Raw genomic sequence first — 20,205 nt, 5'->3', positions numbered from 1 at the left:
CCAGCTCTGACAGTCACCTTGCTTTAGCAGAGATGGACAAGAGCTGCTATTTCTTCTCTTTTAGCTGCAGTAGAAATGTGCACGGAGATGGAACAAGCCAGGTTCTTTTGTTCTTAAACCATACTTTGGGAAAGTCTTTCGGAATGAGGAGAGACTCAGAGCAATCACAGATAACCCAGGCCCTGTCAGTGCACCATTTAATAAATTGCACCTTGCCAGATTTGTCTCCACATCCCAGACATGGAGACAGGGCTACTTGTCCAGAGCTACTGCTAAATAGCCCATCTTGTGAGGTTTCCCCTTTTCCAAAAATTTACAAGCCCTTTCTTGCAAGAAAGTTTTCTAGCCCTTTGCTGAAAGCAGTGACATACATTCACTTATTAAACAGCTGCAGTGGTTTCAGATGGGTACCACATGCAAAAACAGCAGATTGTAAGCTAAAGTGGCTAAAGCAGGGGAAATATTACCTGTTAGTGACTCTGCTGTGAGAATGGGAGGAGAACAGAAGTGGACAATTTTGAGTGGGAACACCTTCAACAAAGTCAGAACATTTGGGAATTGTCTGGCAGAGATCTCCTGGCAGACTTCTGTCATTCTGGCAGTTCCACAGGTAGGAGGCACTGTTGCCAAATGTGTAGGCTAAATAACTCTTTAAGTTACACAGAGAAGCCACATCCCCTATGAGTGATAGGCCATCCCTTACCTCAGTCCATCCAATCCTGCTGCCTTTGATCAGACACATGATTTTCACCTGTATATACCTTCTCCTCCTTTCTTTCCCAGGTGTGGAGTTTAACACCACTGAAAACTGCAAGGTGACTTTTGATATCACAACTCTCCAGTTTTGGGGCACAAGCTACTACTATCAGCAAGGAGCTCCTTACTATGGAAATGTAAGTAAGTGAACAGGACAGAAACATGGGAAGTCCAGCAGCTGGACCAAAGAGGAAGGCAGAGATAGAAATACTAAGGGGTCCCCTTGTTCTGAGCTGCCCAAATCTGCTAGCACAGTCCTCTGTCCCAGTCTCTCCTTTGACATCTCTACCACAAGATATTCCAAAGGTGTGACCACAGAGTAGACTTTGCCAGATAGTACGGCTGCTGCATAAATGGGGAGGGCTGGAGGAGTTAGGGGCCACCCAGAGAATCCTTCTGGAGAGAGAGGGACTGGAACTGCTATTGGGAGACAGATTTTCAGTCCTAAGGCCTCCAATTCTGTTTTCCACCTTGTTAAAGCTGGAACTCAAAAGTGCCAATGGGATCCCCCTGAAGAACAAGAAGGTGATTCTCACAGTGTCCTATGGTAATAGGAAGCAGACCAAGACCTACTTCACAGATGACAGTGGGATGTCCTCTTTCACCCTGGAGACGTCAGCATGGGACAACAGCAGTAAAGTTTTTCTACAGGTTAAGCCAATAATTACACTGCGTTTGACTAGCACTAGCTAGTGCGCCCCTCAGTTCCACAGTCTGTCATTGTCTCAGTACAGCCAGGGAGACAGAGGCATGGAGAAGTGAAATGACAGATCTAAGACAAGAGGAATGGCCAATGGCAGAGCTATTATTCTGGCCCCTGGTGCCACACACAGTCACTGAGCAGTCAAGAGACATCAAGAAAGATAGGGCAGTGGACAGGGTCTCCATGAAATTGGGACTGAGGTCTTCTTACATAGCACCTTGCCTGAGGTGGAGAGAATTATATGAGGCTGCGCAGGGACAGAGAGCAGAGAAAGGACTCCCACTCTGCGTGGAATGGGAAGACAGGAAAGGAGCCAGGAGAGAAGCATCTGAAAATACACACGGAGAAGAAAAGATCAGTAAACAGTTTGCATTATATCATCATCATGGCATAAGAACTAGGAGTAGCCAGGGATATGAGAGAGAGAAAACTTAGGAGAGAAGGAAGGAAGTCTAATAAGAAAACAGTTGCTTAAGCCAATCTGGAGCAAAGCAGGTAATCAGGATGGAAGAGCAGAGTGAGACTTACTGTGGATGCCACCTACAGGGAACTAACCAAGACAAGTTCTACCTCTGCTTTCCCATGTAACCATGAACAAGACTCGCTTTCCTGCTTTTAGGGGTAGGTGTCTAATATCTACCTGCCCTATCTAAACTTCAGGGTCTGCACTTCAAGTCAAGCCTTGTATCTTTATCAAGGTACACACAATATTTTAAATGATGGATCCTGATCTTGCTGCAACACCACAAGATGTTGATATCATAGTCTCTTCTCTGTGCAGATAAGTTATAAGTTAAAAATGAGCGGGGCAATTGACCTTCAATTGTCTCCCATCACCCCTACCATGGGTCGGGGAAAGTGTTGAGAGAAATACGGTGTCTGAGTGGAATAACACTGAACAGTGAAATACCTTACCAGGGCAGAGCCCTGCCCAGACTTTCCCCACCTGCACCAGACAGAAGTAAAAGGTTCAGTGACTTGATCAAGGGACTAAGAAGGCACTCTAAGCAAGCTGATGATATGGCCTGCTTTTGAGGTAGCAGCAGCACTGCAGAAGTTCAGACTTTAAGCCCAAGCCATAGTGGTACACAGCTCTCGCCCATTTAGGTGTTAGTTATCCCAGAGCCTGCTAGGGCTGGGTTGACAATATTAGGCTCTGCAGAGAGGGACTGACTGAGCTTTGCCTATGCTGAAATAGACACTTTACCCTGAGAGAGCTGAGTATGCTGTGCAGCCAGTTTCAGTTTTGGCCTGGGAAGAATGGAAAGACACCTTCAGACACTGAGTTATCTTTTGTGTACCACAGGCAAAGACCCATCCTGAGGACGTGAGTGGTCGAAATGTGAGGGTGTCTTATGGCACCGCGTCCCTCACACTGAAGGCTTTCTACTCCTCCAGCCACAGCTCTGTGAAGATCCAACCGGTGCAGGCAATGCTGCCCTGTGGGGATGTGCAGTGGGTCACTGTGCATTATCGCATTCTGGCTGCAGAGCTGGGGGATGGGGCTACCAAAGCAGAGTTCTATCACCTGGTGAGTGCAGGGTGGTACCAGCAACCAGGTCAGCTTTCTGACAGGTCTGTGTCAGCACAGTACCTTTTTCTCACAGAGACATAGAGCAGTGGCACTATCAACCCATCACTCTATTTGTTCCCTTTCAGGTTTTGGCCAGAGGATCCCTTGTACATCATGGCCAAACAACTGTACTTCTTAATCTGCCATTGGGTAAGAACAGCTAAATAGCCAGGAGCAGATTAAGGATCTGATAGGAAAGCCCTTCCAGCCTAAATGGTGAAGGAGCAAACAGAGATCTGACACCAACAGAAAACAAGACAGTTGGCTCAAAAATTCAAGAGGAAATGGCAAACATGCCACCTTTCCTCTGTCTTTTATTTTCCCTATTGCTTTTCTGTTCAAATGATGGAACTGTCAGAGTTTATCTGCCAAGCAGAAATTATCAGAGACCTCCAAGAAAACACCTAGAGTCTGTTTAGAAGACTCAGAAGGGAAGTCACTTTCTCCTCCAAGGGCACACTATCGCCAAGACCCCTTGTAATATAAGGTCTCTGTTCCCGAATGGCACTAACTCACAGTCTGGTCTAGCTGTGGCCTTCCCAGGAGCAAGAAAAAATAGTTTTTATCCAAGTAACTGGGTAGAAGTATTGCAGAAAATGAGCATGTTCCTGGCAAAATTGGAGACAGACTTCCTTGCATCTTCCTATACTTCTTCTGTTTCTCCTTCTCTTCCCAGCTCAGTATAGAGGGACTTTCAATGTCACTCTGCCCATTGACATAATTTCACCCATGGCTATCCTCTTTGTTTACACTGCCTTCCCTGAGGGCCAAGTGGCAGCTGACAGCTTCAGTCTGAAAGTCTCCAAGTGCTTCAGGAACCATGTAAGTAATGCAAAAAATGTAAGAGGTAGATGGGCTGGAGGGTAGCTCATTAACTGTAAATTGGCAATAAGTGTCCAGCAAAATCCAGTACCCACAGTCCCCCCTCCCCATCTCCTTCCTCTATCAATGTCTTGAGTCTCTTCTTCTTGTTCTGTTTCAGGTGAAGCTTGGCTTCTCAGACACAGTGGCTCTCCCAGGATCAGCTATTCATCTCCGTTTACAGGCTGCACCAGGCTCCCTATGTAGCATCCGTGCTGTAGACCGGAGTGTCCTTCTGCTGAGGCCATCAGCTGAGCTATCCAGGGCCAGTGTGAGTCACTCCAGTGCTGAGCCCTGCTAGCATTACATATATGTTTCCTGAGTATCTGGTTGCAGGCACTGGGTAAGCAGGCACAGTGGATATGTTAACAAACATTTGCGAAGGGACAGGATGTGGCTTCATGAGAAAGAGGCCAGTATAAACCCTCAGCCCAAATTCCTGGTCTATATTGAGGGATCTGATAGAGTAACCTACCATTACTCCCAGAGCACAGCCCAAAGCCCATCCTTGTTAAACTTAGAGCACTTTGCCACAAAGGCAACCAAATGGTAAGAGAGTTCCATCTCCTGAACCAATCCATCACAGTGCTCTGAAAGAAGAGCTATGTTAGGAGAAATGCCCAATGTGTAATAGGCTCCATATCTTTATCTCAACTCACATGAACCAGCCAGTCCTTCCATTCACAGACTGAACAAGAAAAGGGGCCTTGACAGTGGAAGGCCATCTCTCCTCTAGACCTGTGATTGATTGGGTCTGAGGCCCCTTGAAATGCCTCTTGGCACTTTCTTGGTGGATCCAGGACGTGCCCTCAGGCAGACAAGATGCTCCCCTAAGGAGTCTTAGAGGGAGGGTCTCCTCTCAGCTTGCATTAAGCTCTCAGGTTAAATCTGTGAACTAGATGTGGCCGCAGCCAGTTGCCTGTGGCCTAGAGAGGTTTGTGTTCCTCTCTAGTGTTATGCAGCCAAAACCTGTGGAGGCTCTCTATGAAGCTCAAAAACCGTTGGAACTGGGCTTTTGTTGCAGGCAGGATCTGAGCTGTGCTTCTGCAGTCACAGAGAATCTCTAGATAGAAATGTAAAACTTTCTCCCTCTCACACTGACCTGTACTGTTTTCATTCTCTGCCTACAGGTGTACAGTATGTTCAGCTATCCTCAAGAATACCCCAGTGTCATCACAGACTCTTACAGTGACTACTGTACTATCCACAAGAGTCCAGAAACCATCAGTTCCCCTCAGACTACTCTTCCATCAGGAACAACATCACCCTTCATGTACAACAGCTATACTTATGCAGTTTCCCAACCAGACGTTTATGAACTTCTGAGGGTAAATCTAATTTCTATAAACTTTGAAATATCAGAGCTTAGCCCTTTTGTATCCCAGATCGGCTTCTGAGCCCTTTTGTACTCCAGAGCAGCTTCACAATTCATCTTTTCTGTAAACACTAACAACTTCAGGTACTGAATTTGCTGAGCTTCTAACTAAGAGATCTCTGACACACCATGCTCTCAGCTTGCTAAATTCCCATTGATCAGACAGATCCCTAGAACACAGCTCCCCACTTCTGCCAGATTCTAGACCTCCAGATTTTCTAGGGGTTGGAGAGAGAGGAGAGTGTCAACCTGAGTCAGAGAAAATTGGAGGCTGGGAAAACAAAGCACTTGAGAAAGAGGGGGATGGGATAAAGGAGGGGGAAAAGGGTGATGAATAAAGAGGTCAAAGAGGAATGAAATGAGAACAAGTCTATGTGGGATGGGGAGCAAACTGTGATACCACAGGAATGAATTTGTGTGTGTGCACGCATGTGTGAGTAGTTGTCCCCACAGCCCTGACAGTAGAGATTCCCCTCTGATGGGAGGGGCCAGGATCTGGGCTCTGGGAGCATGGTGATTCTGCATTCTTTCCCAGTGGAGCTCTTAAGTGAGTCAGAAGTGCAACAACATGCTGATATGCTGGGAGGCTGGGGCAGAGACAGACCCTCAGACATGCTGCCCCCTCCACTGAGCTCTACCTTCTTTTCTTCCACTTCTTTCCCCCAGAATTCAGGTCTAACATTTTTAACCAGCCTTAAAATCAAGTCTCCGATTGAGTGCCGCATCCAGACCACTTTCTACCATGACTACATGTGTACATCTTGATTTATCCTCTGTTTCTTTGAAAAATCATGGGTAACATACAGGCTGCACAAGGGCAGCTGCACATGCAATGTACTGAGGAATTGGGGATGGCTTCCAGAGATGAGTGGGAGGTTACACAGGAGGTGTGCACAGGAAGAGTGGAAAGGTCCTGACAGTGTGAATGCATGGTGCAATGGAGGGGTGGAGGGTTGGCTGCATAGGAAGAACCCACTTGGAAGCTTCTGCTGGCGGGCAGGAAGATAATTTGATCAAGGGGAAAAATGAGACAGCTGCCACAAGAAGGAGGATCACTCTATAAGACTGGGAAAAGTTTTACTGAAAACTAGAGAATCAGTCAATATTGGCATGTGGGGGTATCTAGGCCTTTCTGCAGGGACTGAAAGAGCAAGAAGTGTCTGTGAGCAGACTGAACTCCTCCTGGAGGAGCACATGCATATGGCTGGGATCCATGTGCTCACCTGGGATGTCTTGCTGTGGGAGATTAATGTTGAAGGAGGTTGAGGGCATCTTGAATGTGTGGGGGATCAAATTAGGAGTGGGAGGGATGGGGAGCTGACCTTTCCTCACTTGAACTCTATCCTAATCCTCTGTGTTTGAATGAATGCTTATATTCCCAATAGCTTATGATGAGCTGGCAAACTCGGACAACTCGGACACACAGATAGATGCTGCTATTGAAGGTGCTGAGTTAGAGCATATTGAGCTGGGCAGCGAGGCAGGGCCAGTACGTACCTGGTTTCCAGAGACATTCATCTGGAGTCTGGCCGCCATCAAGTGAGTAATCATGAGCTGTGGCCCCACATGGATCCGAACCTCCTGCCAGCCAGAGCTGAGAGGGAATGGGCAGGAGCAGAGCCAGAGCATTATTGCCTCTGTGCCCGCAGAGACCAGGAAGGTCTGAAGAAGTGATAAGGACAGTGGAGGTTTGGCTCAGTTCCTGGCTCTGTTTGAGATTTTCCAAGTGATCTTGGACAACTCAAAATCACAGAATCCTGTAGGGTGGAAGGGACCTCCAGAGGTCTCTAGCTCAACATCCTGCACAAGACAATTACATCACACTGCTGTAGTCAAATTCTGAATATCTCTAAGAATGGAGATTCCACAGACTCTCTGGGCACCTCTTCCAGTGTTTGACCATCCTCACTGAATTCTTTTTTTTCCTATATTGAGTCAGAATTTCCCATGTTCTAACTTATGTCTGTTAGCTAGCATCCTATCACTACGCACCTCCGAGAAGAGTCTTGCTCCATCATCTCTACAGCCCCATAAGTTAGGTAGCTTAAAAACAGCAATGAGGTCTCCCCTTAGCCTTCCCCTTTTATAGCTGGAAATCCCCAGTTCTTTCAGCCTCCCCTTGTACATCATATGCTCCAGCTCCCTGACCATCTCTGTAGCCTTCCACTGGCCTCATTCCAGTATGTCAGTGTCTTTCTTGATTAGAGGGACCAAAAAGGGACACAGTTCTCCAGATGTGATCTCACAAGGGAGAAACAGAGTGGAAAAATCGTTTCCCTCAACCTACTGGCTGCAGTCTTCCTTATACAACCCAGAGGTAGATGCCTTCACTGTTGCAAGAGTACACAGCTGTTTTATACTCAACTTATCATCCACCAGGACCCTTTTCCTGCAAAGTTGTTTTCTAGGCATTTGGTCCCCAGCCTGTATTGTTGCATGTTATATGAACCACCTCTGCCCCCTTCAGTTAGGTATAGTTTGATAACTTACTGGGAATGCACTCTATCCCTTCTTCTAGGTCATCAATAAAGTTATTAAGCAGTATCAGCCCAATTATCGATCCCTGAGAGATACCACAGGTAAGCAGCCACCAATTGGACTTTGTTTTACTGAGCACCACTTGAGATCGATCATCTAGCCAATTTGCCATCCTCCTTATCATCCACTTATCCAGTCCACATTTCACTATCTTGGCCACAAGGATACTATTGGACACTGTGTCAAAGGCCTCGCTATAGTCAAGGTATGCAACACCCACAGCTCTCCCTTTATTCATACAGACAATCATCTCAACTTTCTTCATTCTCCCATATGTCAATATTCTTCATCTGTAAAATGAGACTTCGACCTCTCCATCTTATCTGGCTGGATTGTGCATATTTCAGGGTATGGGCTGTCTTCTATTGTGGGTATGTAGATCCATAAGTGACTCTCATAATGACTGCCTAGCTGTGGTTGAAGGTTTGGGTGTTAGTGTGGTAGACGTGTCACGCAGTACTTTATGGCTTAGGCTCGGTGTATACGTGGATTCCTGGGGGCTCAGTGTGCCCACTCAAAACAAGACTTTGAGTTGCAACACTGTCCAGAAACAAATTTCGATTTACAGGGGTCTCCAGTCATTCCTTGCCCATCTATTTGCTATCTTTTCCATACCTCTGTCCCACTGCCTAAGAACCCTTACACCTTCATACACATTCCCAGCTCACACTCCTTCATTTTTCCATCTCCATTCCCTGCTCACACCTTCACCTCTGGCTCATCCCAGGAAAAGCAGTAGCACTGTCATAAATGCTTGCACGGTTGGGAGTATAGTATTTCTGAACAAGACCAAGAAAAATCATTTTTGTAGGAATACAGTCGGGTCCAGTCACAGTTCATGCTTGGCCGTCCTGGGAACACAGGGATGGGACTCTCCTATGCCCGGTCTTCCTTGGTCATTTCTGTATATCCTTGCTCAGATAGGTCCCTTCCTAACTCAAGAATATATCTGAAATATATCTGTAGTACTGTCTTTTTCCCCAGCTGCCTTGACGAGCAAAAGGTATTTGTATAAGTATTTTATATTTCTGTAATTCCCTCTCTAAACCCCCTGGCCCCAAGTGCCCAACCAATATTAAAATGTACCTCCCCTTAATATGGTAACCAAATAGGGCTACTGTAGGCCTGACCATTTTTTAAATAGAGTGAAGACATAAAAATTAAGGCTGTGATTCAAAATCAGCAACAGGAATCGTTTTTTTGGAAATACTGTCACTTTAAAATGCATTTCTCCAGCCCTTCTCCTCCCACAAATTACCCAGATCTCCTCCCACAAATTACCCAGATATCCTCCCAAACACCAGAAGAGAAATCTTCACAGGAATGGGGACAACTCCTTCCTCTCTGTTTTCTCCTCAGTGATTCAGGGTCTGCTGAGCTACCTGTCATAGTACCTGACACTATCACAGAGTGGAAGGCCATGGCTTTCTGCACCTCAGAGAGCCATGGGCTGGGAATCTCAGAGACCATCAGCCTGCAGAGCTTCAAGCCCTTCTTTGTGGAACTCACCTTGCCCTACTCTGTCTTCCGGGGAGAGTCATTCCCCCTCACAACCAAAGTCTTCAGCTACCTGAAGCAGTGCATGGTGGTAAGTGGCTCCCTCCAGAATGGGTATTGGGCCGAGGGGTGTATGGTAACATTACTTACTTCACTGATGGAGGCCCAGACAAAGGGCTGTCCCCTCAGAAACTGGGTAAAAGATCCCAAGGAAGCTATTCACAAAAGCTCTGTGCAAAGCCATCTCTCTCCAGGCATAGGCTCAACCATGTTGTGACACAACCCCACAGGATTGTGAGGGCCATGGGCTGTTGGTGGCCCACAGATATAGCAACAGTGCCATTGTCATGCTTACCCTGGTCCTCTGGGCTTGACTGACCCCCAACTCCCTTTTGTTTCACCTCTAGCTCCAGCTTAGCCTAAAGGATTCTGGGGATTTTGAATTTGTGCACGCAAATATCAGGTTCGCTATTTGTCTGTGCCCTGATTCAACAAAAACATTTTTCTGGGATGTGAAGGCAACAAAACTAGGTAAGGGGGAAAAAGGAGGGGTAGGGTCTAAGACAGGAGAGGGAGGCACTGGCAGAGCTGCTTGAGGAGTCCAGAGTTGGGGTGGAAGGGAAGGTGGCCTACTATGCAAAGTATGAATGAGTGGCTGTAGGCTGAGCAAACTGAAATGTTGGTGCAGGTGTGCAATCTGGTCCTTTTATGTTTTGTTTTTTAGGGGAAGTGAATTTCACTGTCACTGCTGAGGTGATTGAGCAGGAAGACGTTTGCACTGAAAGTACAGCTTTTGTGCCAGAGACTGGAGGGAAGGACACAATGGTCAAACATCTGCTGGTGAAGGTCAGTCTGCTCCAGATTCCTGGAGGGTTCAGTACTTTCTCAGACTCAAAACAGCCCAATGGAGTGGCTCTGAGAGAGTTCACCAGCAGAGCAAACACATTTCTTAGGGAGGCTAGTAGAGGAGTGATTCTGCAAGTGAGGCTGAATAAGGGCATGTGCTGAGGACAGCAGCTCAGGACATGCTCTGTGGGTCAGAGCTGCCAGAATTGCTTGCTATCAAGGCCTTTGCGGTAGTGTCAGTATAAAAACTTAGAAGCCTGCTTCCCAGCAAAAATTCACTAGCAACAAACATATACCTGCTGTCCGTGTGAAGCCCTTTGCAGGCTGTATTCTGACAAAGGTGGTGGGGTGCCCGAATGACATCTCATTTTACCACTCCCTTCTGAGCTGACTAGCCTTCTTCCCACCAGGCAGAGGGGCTGTTGGAGGAAAAGACCCACACATCCCTTCTGTGCCCGAAAGGTAGGTGCAGGTACCCAGGAGACAGGGACTTATCAGTGGGCCTGTACATGTGCATGGATCAAGGAGACCAAACAGAAGCAGTGTGGTCTTTAAACATCTCCAGTACTGTCTGGAGGGGCATGGAGAGGGGAAAATTGGGGACTCTGGAGCATTCTCAGGAAGTTAACAGGGAGGCAAAGCCATTCAGCTCTCCCCAGTATCACAACCACCTGGGAGCACCAAGCCACTATATAACCACATCAGAGTTACACATCTGTAGATGACCTGATCACTGTGTCATCCTATCATTTGAATTCTGACTTCAGTTCCAGTGACCAGGTGCTCCCTACTTTTTTTATGCTATCCCCTGAGAATGTCTGTGGGTCTGCCATCTCCCTTCTGCCTGTTGTTGTACTGATGCTTTTATTATTTGCAGGAACTTCTGTTTCAGAGACAATCACTTTCACTGTGCCAGAGAACACAGTCCTTGGGTCAGAGAGAGCCCACATCTCTTTCTTAGGTGAGCTCTAGGGAGGTCTTGGAAATTAAGATTTTTCCCTACAGGAGACTTTTCTTCTAGTGCCACCACCGTATCTTCTGTAGTAAACCAAGTAACAAAAAGGGAGGTGTAATACAGAGCCCCTTGGTCTTCCAGGAAAGCATCCCATTCTGGCCTCTCTTACGCAAGTGACGCTGGGCCAGATGGACTTGTAATTTCACCCAGCCAAGGGCAAGACAGAAGGAGTACTATATCAATGTTCCTACCAGCCTGCTCCTTTGACCATTTAGTTCTAAACTGCCACAGGTCTGCAGACATTAATGTCTTCCCAGTGTGAGCAGAAGTGAACTGAACCCAGTGTTAGTGGGTTATCTGGAGAATCAGTGAGCGCAGAAGTGTTTTATAGGCAAGAATATGTAAAGCTCTCTAAATTGTTTTTCTGTCCCACAGGAGACATTTTGGGAACAGCACTGGACAACATAGATGAGCTCCTCCAAATGTCCAGTGGCTGTGGAGAGCAGAACATGGTTCATTTTGCTCCCAATGTCTTCATCACACGATACCTTGAAGAGACAGGACAACTGACTCCAGAAATCAAACAGAAAGCAATTGGCTATCTGGAAAGTGGTGAGCTGATTTCTTTTCATGTTGGGTTACTAAATGGTGATGTTCACTAAGCTGGGTTGTTTGATGGAGATCTCAGCAGAGACCTTAGTGCTGAGCAGGATTTATCCAGTGTCACTTGCCTGATATCTTCGGAATTACAGTGGTGTAATCAGGCTCCTTTGTCTCAGCTAAACAAGGGGTAAAAGACACCCCTCTGAAAGCCCTTTGTTGAGTTCCACAGAGACAATGATTTCTATAACTATCACTACAATTATTGAAGGGGGTGGTCACCTTGAAAATATGGCAGACACAGAACATCTTCACTGTCTCCTGCCTCTTTCCTCAGGATATCAGCAGCAACTCCTATATAAGCACATAGATGGCTCATACAGTGCCTTTGGGGAAGGAAGTGAGCCAGGGAACACATGGTAAGCAGAGATCTCCAGAAACAGTTGAGGGGCGACAACTGGATCTGATCATGCTCAAACTGGTCTGGATTTTGGCAACTGGGGAACCTGAATGAGTCTGGAGATGTGAAGTTATTTCAAACAGAAACCACTTCTAAGACATTTCAGAAGAGAGCCACACCAGTGAACTGATTTGGGGTACCCCTGTTTGAGTGTTTGTGCTTGGGCACCCCAGCTGAGGGTTCTTCTGAAAACTTAGCTTCAAAGCTTTATTCTTCCCAAGATTTCCAGGGTGCATTGTTCCCAGAGAGGCATGTGAGAGAGGCTGAGTGATCAACCTTTATGGTCATGAAATATCAGCCCTTCTGGCTTTACATCACACAGGGGCATCATGTTGTAATGGACAGAGACCTGGGGGAAGCACTGAACTCCCAGAGAATTTTCTCTCTCTCTCTCAAATATTCTCTTGCTGCAAATGAAAAAATCTAAGCTTCAGCTACAGACTTCCATAGCATCTATCTCATGGCTATTGCTTCCAGTTCACCCTGTTCCAAAAGGCCATGGCCTGCTGATATTTCTTCAGGGATGAGATAGTAGAAGATACAGAGGCTTCTGTCTCCTTCTGGAGATGAGCGTCAGTGACTGGTTCAGTCTGGTTTTCTTCTCTCTTCCTTGGCTCTAGGCTGACTGCCCTTGTCCTCAAGACCTTCAGCCAAGCCCAGGACTTCATTCACATAGATGAGCAAAATATAAAGGATGCTGCCAGTGCCCTAATCAAAAGTCAAACTCCTTCTGGCTGCTTCAAGAGTATGGGAAAGCTCTTCAACAATGGCCTAATGGTATGATATGCCCTGACTGCTGATTAGGCACTTCAGAGCTGCTTCAGTGTCTGGCCCAATTTGGGTGCCAAGAACAAACCCAACCCCATTGCAGGAGGAAGGCCCTGAAGGGCCCAAGGTCTCCCTTGGATGATGCTCAGGGCTGTGCTTAGTCATTGTGACATTTCTTCTGGTTGTGGATGATGGAAGTTTACATTTGATGATACCCACATGGGAACTGCACCAACGTGCTCAAATCCAAACACACTCCCTAAAACCAAAAAGGTTTTCAAGGTCTCTATTATTCCTTGGTAAACTGCTTTAGCTTCCTTCCCTACTACTGAGCTGCCTTTTCTTCCTTCACTCAGAGCCCCTACTGTATAGAGAATGAATGAGATTGATGTCAGACACTCATGAGATTCTCCTTTCCAGGAGTGTGCTGTATACACTCAGGAACGCAACACTTGTATATGCATAGACACACACAGAATATGTACAAAGCAGAGCCACCAGCAGTTCAGTGCACAGGCAGGTGCCCTCAGAGAATCACTCCTCCAAATGTAGAGAATGGTATTTTTTACTTTCCCTCACAAAAGCTACATTTTTCTTTGCTCCTTCACACCTTGCCACTGTCCCAGCCCTCAGCTGAGATGTAATGTGGTACTTGAGCTGTGGGAGCATCACTGTCCTCTGGCACTAAAATCTGCTACTGAAAATCCTTTGCAGGGAGAGAGGAAAAGGAAATGTGCTCAGTGTCCAGTGGAGGGAGGGAATCAGCTACGCAAACAATCTTGGGGTCCTGTGACTGAGAAGTGCTCTGGTAGTGGTAGTTGCATGAGCAGATACCAGCCCTGACACTTCCCAGAAGAAAAGGATCAGCACTGTTGTCTATGCAGACCTGGAATTGACTTGGAAAGCAGAAGGCACTGCAAAACTTCTCCCTCTCTCTCCTCATGGCAGCCCTCCTCTTCTCTGTTTTGTGATGACTGCAGGGTGCAGTGGAGGAAGGACTGGGACTGAGCTCTGTGATCATCACAGCTCTCATACATTCAGGGATGCCACGTTCTGTGAGTATCAACAGCAGGGACATGCTGTATGCATAGCCTCTTGGCAGACAAGTACATTTGAACTCTACCTGTCTTCACATAGGAGTGCATTAACAGTTTTTTCCATGTGTGTCCTGTCCCTGTTCCCACCCTCCTCTGCACACATCAAAGCTGCAGTTCCTACCCAAGACACCTTGCCAGCAATTGGTGTGCTTTCATTTGTATCCTAGGACCCAGTTTTGCGGAAAGCTCTGAAATGTATAAAAGACTTGGTCAATGCGGATACTGGCAGTTCCAACCTCTACAGCCTGGCACTAGCTGCAAATGCCTTTGCAGTAGCAGGTGATAAAGCACTGAGGCAGAAAATCCTCAAAAGATTGGATAAGGCAGCCATAAAATCAGGTACCAGAGTCTGTGAGGTGGGAATGAGGGACATCATTGGCAGAATTGTGTGGAGACCCCAGGGCTAGACCACCATGGGACTGCAGGGCAGGAGTGGGGAATGCTGTCAGAGCTGTGCAGGGAGCCCAAGGCTTGGATATTCTCTGTTTGCCAAGCTGACACAAGCTATATCCATACTGTGAGATGAACTTGCTCTATGGATGACCTTACAGTCCTGGTCTCCTGGTCTTCCAAACCAGAGGAGCTTCGTGGATATTCTAGAGCTCCTTCCTAGCCTGCAGCTGTTTTTTATTGGCAAAATCAGGGTGTGGAAGATAAGGAGGAAGATATGCATCTGTATCTTGTCCCAATGTACTTGTTCACTCAGTACTTAAGCACAGGGGCTGAGGAGGACTCCAGGGTCTTTAGATACAGCTACATACTCCATAAGTCTTCCCACTCTACCCTTAGATGACCAAATGTTCTGGAGTCAACAGTCCAAGCAGGAAGAGGAGTCCCTATACTGGTATCGGGCACAATCTGTTGATGTGGAATTGACATCTAGTATCCTGATGGCTCACCTTTCAAAGTCAAGTTTGTCTTCAGATGACATCAGAAAAGCATCCCAGATAGTGTCTTGGCTCACCAAGCAGCAAAACCCCTATGGAGGCTTTGCTTCAACTCAGGTATACCACTGGAGCCATCAGCAGCAGAGAACCTGCTGTCAGCTGGAGCTTGTGAGAGCAACAGGTTCTAGCCCTGCCTGTAGGGGAAAAAAAAAAAAAAAAAAGAGAGGATGTCTGCTCCTGGGGGTTGAAAGGGTGAATCCTAATACTTGCATTCTTCTGAGCTAGTTTCATGCTAAAAGTCCAAGGGGAATGTTCACCCTGCTCTTTGGGCTGTAACTGTAGCACAAGAGAGGGAAAGGCTAAGAATTAGGCATGCACAGGAATTAGGGACCCTATTTTGTTCAGTGCGTGTCTTTTCCCTCAGGACACAGTGGTTGCCCTAGAAGCCCTAGCCCTGTATGCAACCAAGACCTTCAGCAAGGAGGGCCCTGATCTTCAGGTTTCTCTCTCCTCTGAGGGCTTCAGCCAAAACATCCAGGTAGACAACACAAATCGGCTCCTGCTACAGACGGTGGAGCTGGCAGCCATTCCTGGAGATTACACTGTGCGTGTGCAAGGCCATGGGTGCCTCTTCCTGCAGGTAAGCCCAGCCAGGGAAGCAAGATCTGCCTGGAGAAAAGCCCTGCAAAGCCAGGGAACTTCTCACTCTGCTGTTTAGCTAGGACTGAAAACAGACTTTAGTGACTTATAGAAACCTAGGGCCTCAGGGCTGGCAGGAATAGCTGGGATTCGATGGGAAAGGAACAGCAGTTTCCCATATGAAGTTTTGATTGTCTTTACCTAGTCAGAGCTATACCTCTCTTCTAAGGACCCATGTGACAACCACCAGGAGCAGTGCAGTAGCACAACCTCTGCTTCCACCACATCATTTTCTCTTATGCCAGTGCAAGACAGCAAATAGCAGCCAAACCCTAGGCAAGGATATTTGGCAGCAAAAAGCTGCTATTCTCTGCCAACCAGCTTCTTTCTGTCTCTCCTGATAGGCCGTTCTGAGGTACCACATCCCTCCACAGAGAAGCGACCTCACCTTTGCTGTGTCTGTGCAGACAGAGTGCACCTTGCCCAACGCCACCCAGTTTCCTGTCACTGTCCATGCTCGGTAGGAGACACTCAGCTTCCCTCTTCTTCCCCTGTGCTGAGAGGCTTCTGGCCTGCATCAGTCTCTAGATGGCTGGGATTCCCCTTCCCTCATGAAGTCCGAGTGCTTAGACTTCTCTGTTCCTTTAACTATGCTCTCCTCAGCTGGGTGGAAGGTACTAGGCCCTAGAGGGATGGTTTAGGCTGTAGTCCTATCTGTTCATTGCATCAGTCATCACAATTTCTCCCAAGGCCTATGGCTTTCACCTCTCTATACAATGAAGTCTCAAAACACCGGTGTTGTGAAGGCCTTGTGGGACTGATTGCTGACCTCATCCCAAAGTCTTCCCTTCTCTGCTCCTGGCTCGTTGTCACACTACCCTCCTCTGCTTTACCTCTGCCTGATTTGGGCCAGAACTGCCAACGTGACAGGAGGAGGATAGAGTATTCTCAGTCCTACCGAGAGAAGGAAACGCCAGAAACCTTCCAAGGAATTCTTTCTCCTTGGCTCAGCTCAGTTGAGAAAGAGAGATCAGAGGAAGCACAAGAATTTATTACAGTGCAGGAACAGGTATGCTTACAGGAGGAGCACTGGAAGGAAAGGCAGATCCCTCCACTTGAGTATCATAGATGGGCTGGAGTATCTGTGGAGATCGTGGCTCAGAAAGTAACATTAGTGCTGTTCCCTGGGTTCCTGCTGCAGCTATGTAGGAAACCGTGTGTCCACCAACATGGTCCTGATCCAAGTGGAGCTGCTGTCTGGATACAGCCCCATAGCAGGTTCACTGAAAGAGGTGAGACTGAGAGTTTGTGTCCAGCTGGGGTGGGAATGGTGACAGATATCCATGATGCAGGATTGTAAGCAATCATGCAGGAATGCAGGCATGATCGTGAGCATTCCTGTGGGCTCTGTGAATATTTTGTCCATACTCTCACAAGGACAAATCTCCCTGAATATTTCTGCTTCCTGATAGAGTCTTTCTGACAGGATGTGTCTTTTTTTGTTTTGTTTATCTATTTTCAGCTAAAGAAAATGCCTTTAGTGAAGAAAGTTGAAAGCGAAGCTGACCGAGTTATTCTCTATCTGGATGAAGTGAGTGGAATGTAGCCTAATGTAATCATTAAGAAGACTGTGGGTTGGCAGATATTTTTTAGGCTACTCTTGTTTCCATGGGTATTTTAAGCAGTGAGTGCTGTTGCTGCCTGCCTGTAAGCAGCATGAATGATGTAGTAGGAAGTATCCAAGATTGTTTGTGCAGGCAGGATTACTCAGAATTAAACCCGATGATTTTGTGAGCAGCAATGCTCACTCCACAACCTCATTAGTCAACAGATTAACAAGCACTCCAGCCTTTCTCTAGCCACATGCTTAGCTAAACAATTCCAGAAACAAGAGCTGGCATGGATTTAAAATCCTCTGAATTTCCAAGGAGCACTTCTACATTTTTCTGGGCTGTGACTCTTTATCCTCACTTGTGTATCATCAGCTGAGCTAAGCTAGCCTCATAGCAAACTGATTATTGAGGATGGCTGCAATAGACTTGCAGAAGAGCTCTTTTTGTTATATCTACAGCACAGAGCAGAAAGGCAGTGTAGAGACAGATTTCAGCTCAGGCTGCCAAGTAGCACAAAATGAAACCCACTGAACAGCAGCTCATGTAATTTCCACCATCAAGCAGATGTTCATCCACACCTTGTATCTGTCTAACTTAACAGGTTGTATGAGATTACAGAATAAAAACTAATCTAATGTGACTACATAGGACCAAGTAACAACTGAGGCCTGATGCAGGAAAAGAAGTCCTGTATGAAGGAGTTCAGAGCAGAAATGAATGGGAATGTGGGATTTGTTGGGAATGCTAGTACTACATTTAGATACCTAATGCTCATTGACTCCATGGATTTGGTATCTCTAATGAACTAAGTTAAATTTGGTGCCCCCAAGTGGAGCATGACCACAGAGTTTGAAGTAAAAGGTATCTCTGAGATGGACTGAAAGGTAGAACAGATCTGTCACAGTGGTGAGACCTCCTTCACAGAAGTCTTAGTGAAAGCAAGTTGAAGGGATTGTCTTACAAGACTTTAGTTCTGACTGTAATCTTTGCATCTCTTGGCTTTAGCTGACTCGGCAGCCTCAGGCGTACACCTTGCTTGTGCAGCAGGACATGCAGGTGAAGGATCTTAAGCCTGCTAATATCAAGGTCTATGATTACTACATGCCAGGTGAGCTCAGGTGCTGGACTGCAGAAATCTCGAAAACGTAACACTGGAAGGAACTTTGTGAAATTGTCAAGTCCAAGACAGTACCATCTCTGACATGTTCATCTAACCTCCCCTTAAAAACTCTCTAGTAATGGACTTACCTTCTTGGGCTTCAAAATGGTGGATCCTTCTTTCTCTGGCACCTAAAACTTGCAAGCTTGGAGCTGGAATGTGGCTCCACTTAGTGTCTAACTCTTCCAACAAGAGGGGAGCCAGAAGTTCAGAGCTGTGCTTTTGGACATTCATTTTGTGGGAGGCAGTGAAGTGAGGGGATAGCTTAGAATAATGACAGTGACAATAATTTGGCCTGTGTTCTCTGGGGTCCCTAATGGGAGGAAAAACTAAAAATGTGCCAGGGATCTTTATTTCTTCAGAAAGTGAGGAATCCCATAACTATAATGATGCTGGTTGGGACTTATGGCTTCGAAAGGTCGCAGACTGTATGACTTGGGTGAATCCAGGCTAACCACAGCGCAGAAACTTTGACATGTACAGGTGATTTCATTTGTCACAGTGGAAGGAGTCATGGCCTGTAAAATGAGGGCTTAACCTCCCCTAGAAGGACAGGCACAATACTGGATTACTTTAGTGAATTGTTGGCAAGTGTATCTCACTGACGCTTTTTCTCTCCTCTTACAGAAGAAACTACAGTGATGAGCTACAATGCCCCTTGCAAGTAAGGTGAGGGCCCAAGGCATATTTTGACATCACAGGCATGGTCCTGAAGATGATGGAGAGGGAGGGGGATGCAGGCTAGGGTCCTTGGTCAAGAAACCTGCCACATGGCAGGTTGAGTGTATGAAGCGATTGGCAGGGCTAAGGGTGAGTTCCTGTATCCCAGTGGTTAAAACAATGGAAAGGGAGAACTGCACTTGAAGGTTTGAGGTGCCCAGCTCATGACAGAGTTGGAGGTATGCTACAGAACACAAAGACTGCCTCTCCCAAATCCTACTACCAATCCTGCCATTGTGAATAGAATATACTTTCCTCAAGTCAATACAGTTCCAATCCCTGTCACTTCCACTACAATTCCAGAGCCCTCTGGCCTTGTGCATGCAATACTCCATGTTCACCTTCATTGCAGGGCCTGAATCCTTTTCATTGCTAGGCCTTTCAGAGTCCCAGCCTGGCTTCTGATCCTTGCCAGGAAGTGGGCATCTGTCCCACTCTGCTTCCAGGTTGGGCAAAGTCAAAGCTTGAATTCTGAGTGCCTAGTCTTGTACTAAACTTTGATACATCCACATGCTTCCTTGTCTGCAGGCAATGAGCGGCAGAAAAACACCTGCTTCATGAGGCATCGAAAGACACTGTTAGGGGCACCCCGTGGTTGTGGGTAATAAGCATGTATGTAACACGAGCACTGTCAGGGGGATACGCACAGCCCTGCTCTAGGATGTCTGCCACAATCCCTGCTCTCTTAGTGGAGATTCTGCTTTAGACTTTACACATGGGGCTGAAACATGTGCTAAGGGGCCAGTTAGAGAGAAGCCTATCCTTGATGTCTTGGCAGTTCTGTTTGTTCATGAAGCATAAAAAATATCTTGAGTTACTGGTGGCTGGTTTTAATACTTCAGGAACACAGACTTTTCTCCTTTGCTGTCTCCACAGGAACAGGGACGGACCCATCCTCTGCAGCCTTTATCCCTCAGTCCTTTGTCACCCCTGCTCCAGCCACCACATGGAGATGAAAAGCGAAAAGAGGAAATGCTTGGCATTGCCTCCTAAGCACTTAGTTTCTTAGAGGATCAGACTGTGCCTGGCATCTTATTAAAAGTCAGGAGACTAGGATTGTCTGGTTGAATGATTATTCAGGCTTAGTGTTTTTCTTCAAACACAGGAAAATCACATTTAAAAGCACCTGAGAAAAATAACTCCCTCAGCTCTATGTGT

The 20,205-nt window shown here is 46.7% G+C and overlaps 1 protein-coding gene across 7 annotated transcripts in view; it reads left to right on the top strand.

Moving 5' to 3' along the window:
• The window catches only part of LOC104152054 (alpha-2-macroglobulin-like protein 1), a 28,088-nt gene extending 7,966 nt beyond the window's left edge, over nt 1–20,122 (top strand). For 4 of the 7 annotated variants that reach the window (XM_068955681.1, XM_068955672.1, XM_068955661.1 and 1 more), the window contains 27 exons: nt 784–893; nt 1,237–1,407; nt 2,766–2,990; nt 3,119–3,182; nt 3,709–3,854; nt 4,015–4,164; nt 5,024–5,221; nt 5,935–6,022; nt 6,654–6,807; nt 9,166–9,394; nt 9,711–9,834; nt 10,028–10,149; nt 10,560–10,611; nt 11,027–11,110; nt 11,540–11,716; nt 12,042–12,123; nt 12,785–12,941; nt 13,913–13,987; nt 14,197–14,368; nt 14,819–15,033; nt 15,341–15,556; nt 15,960–16,075; nt 16,757–16,847; nt 17,078–17,146; nt 18,174–18,276; nt 18,955–18,996; nt 19,924–20,122. In XM_068955681.1, coding sequence (XP_068811782.1) covers nt 784–893; nt 1,237–1,407; nt 2,766–2,990; nt 3,119–3,182; nt 3,709–3,854; nt 4,015–4,164; nt 5,024–5,221; nt 5,935–6,022; nt 6,654–6,807; nt 9,166–9,394; nt 9,711–9,834; nt 10,028–10,149; nt 10,560–10,611; nt 11,027–11,110; nt 11,540–11,716; nt 12,042–12,123; nt 12,785–12,941; nt 13,913–13,987; nt 14,197–14,368; nt 14,819–15,033; nt 15,341–15,556; nt 15,960–16,075; nt 16,757–16,847; nt 17,078–17,146; nt 18,174–18,276; nt 18,955–18,995 — 3,431 coding nt within the window. In that variant the 3' untranslated portion in view covers nt 18,996; nt 19,924–20,122. Of the gene's footprint in view, nt 1–783; nt 894–1,236; nt 1,408–2,765; nt 2,991–3,118; nt 3,183–3,708; nt 3,855–4,014; nt 4,165–5,023; nt 5,222–5,934; nt 6,023–6,653; nt 6,808–9,165; nt 9,395–9,710; nt 9,835–10,027; nt 10,150–10,559; nt 10,612–11,026; nt 11,111–11,539; nt 11,717–12,041; nt 12,124–12,784; nt 12,942–13,912; nt 13,988–14,196; nt 14,369–14,818; nt 15,034–15,340; nt 15,557–15,959; nt 16,076–16,756; nt 16,848–17,077; nt 17,147–18,173; nt 18,277–18,954; nt 18,997–19,923 lie in introns of those variants that run through there. The other 3 variants (XM_068955640.1, XM_068955650.1, XM_068955688.1) reach the window with 3 other exon arrangements.
• Nucleotides 20,123–20,205: the final 83 nt, after the last annotated feature.

The sequence above is a fragment of the Struthio camelus genome, chromosome 1, assembly GCF_040807025.1.
Source record: "Struthio camelus isolate bStrCam1 chromosome 1, bStrCam1.hap1, whole genome shotgun sequence".
Taxonomy (NCBI): Eukaryota; Metazoa; Chordata; class Aves; order Struthioniformes; family Struthionidae; genus Struthio; species Struthio camelus.
This window is presented reverse-complemented; position numbering and strand designations above follow the sequence as displayed.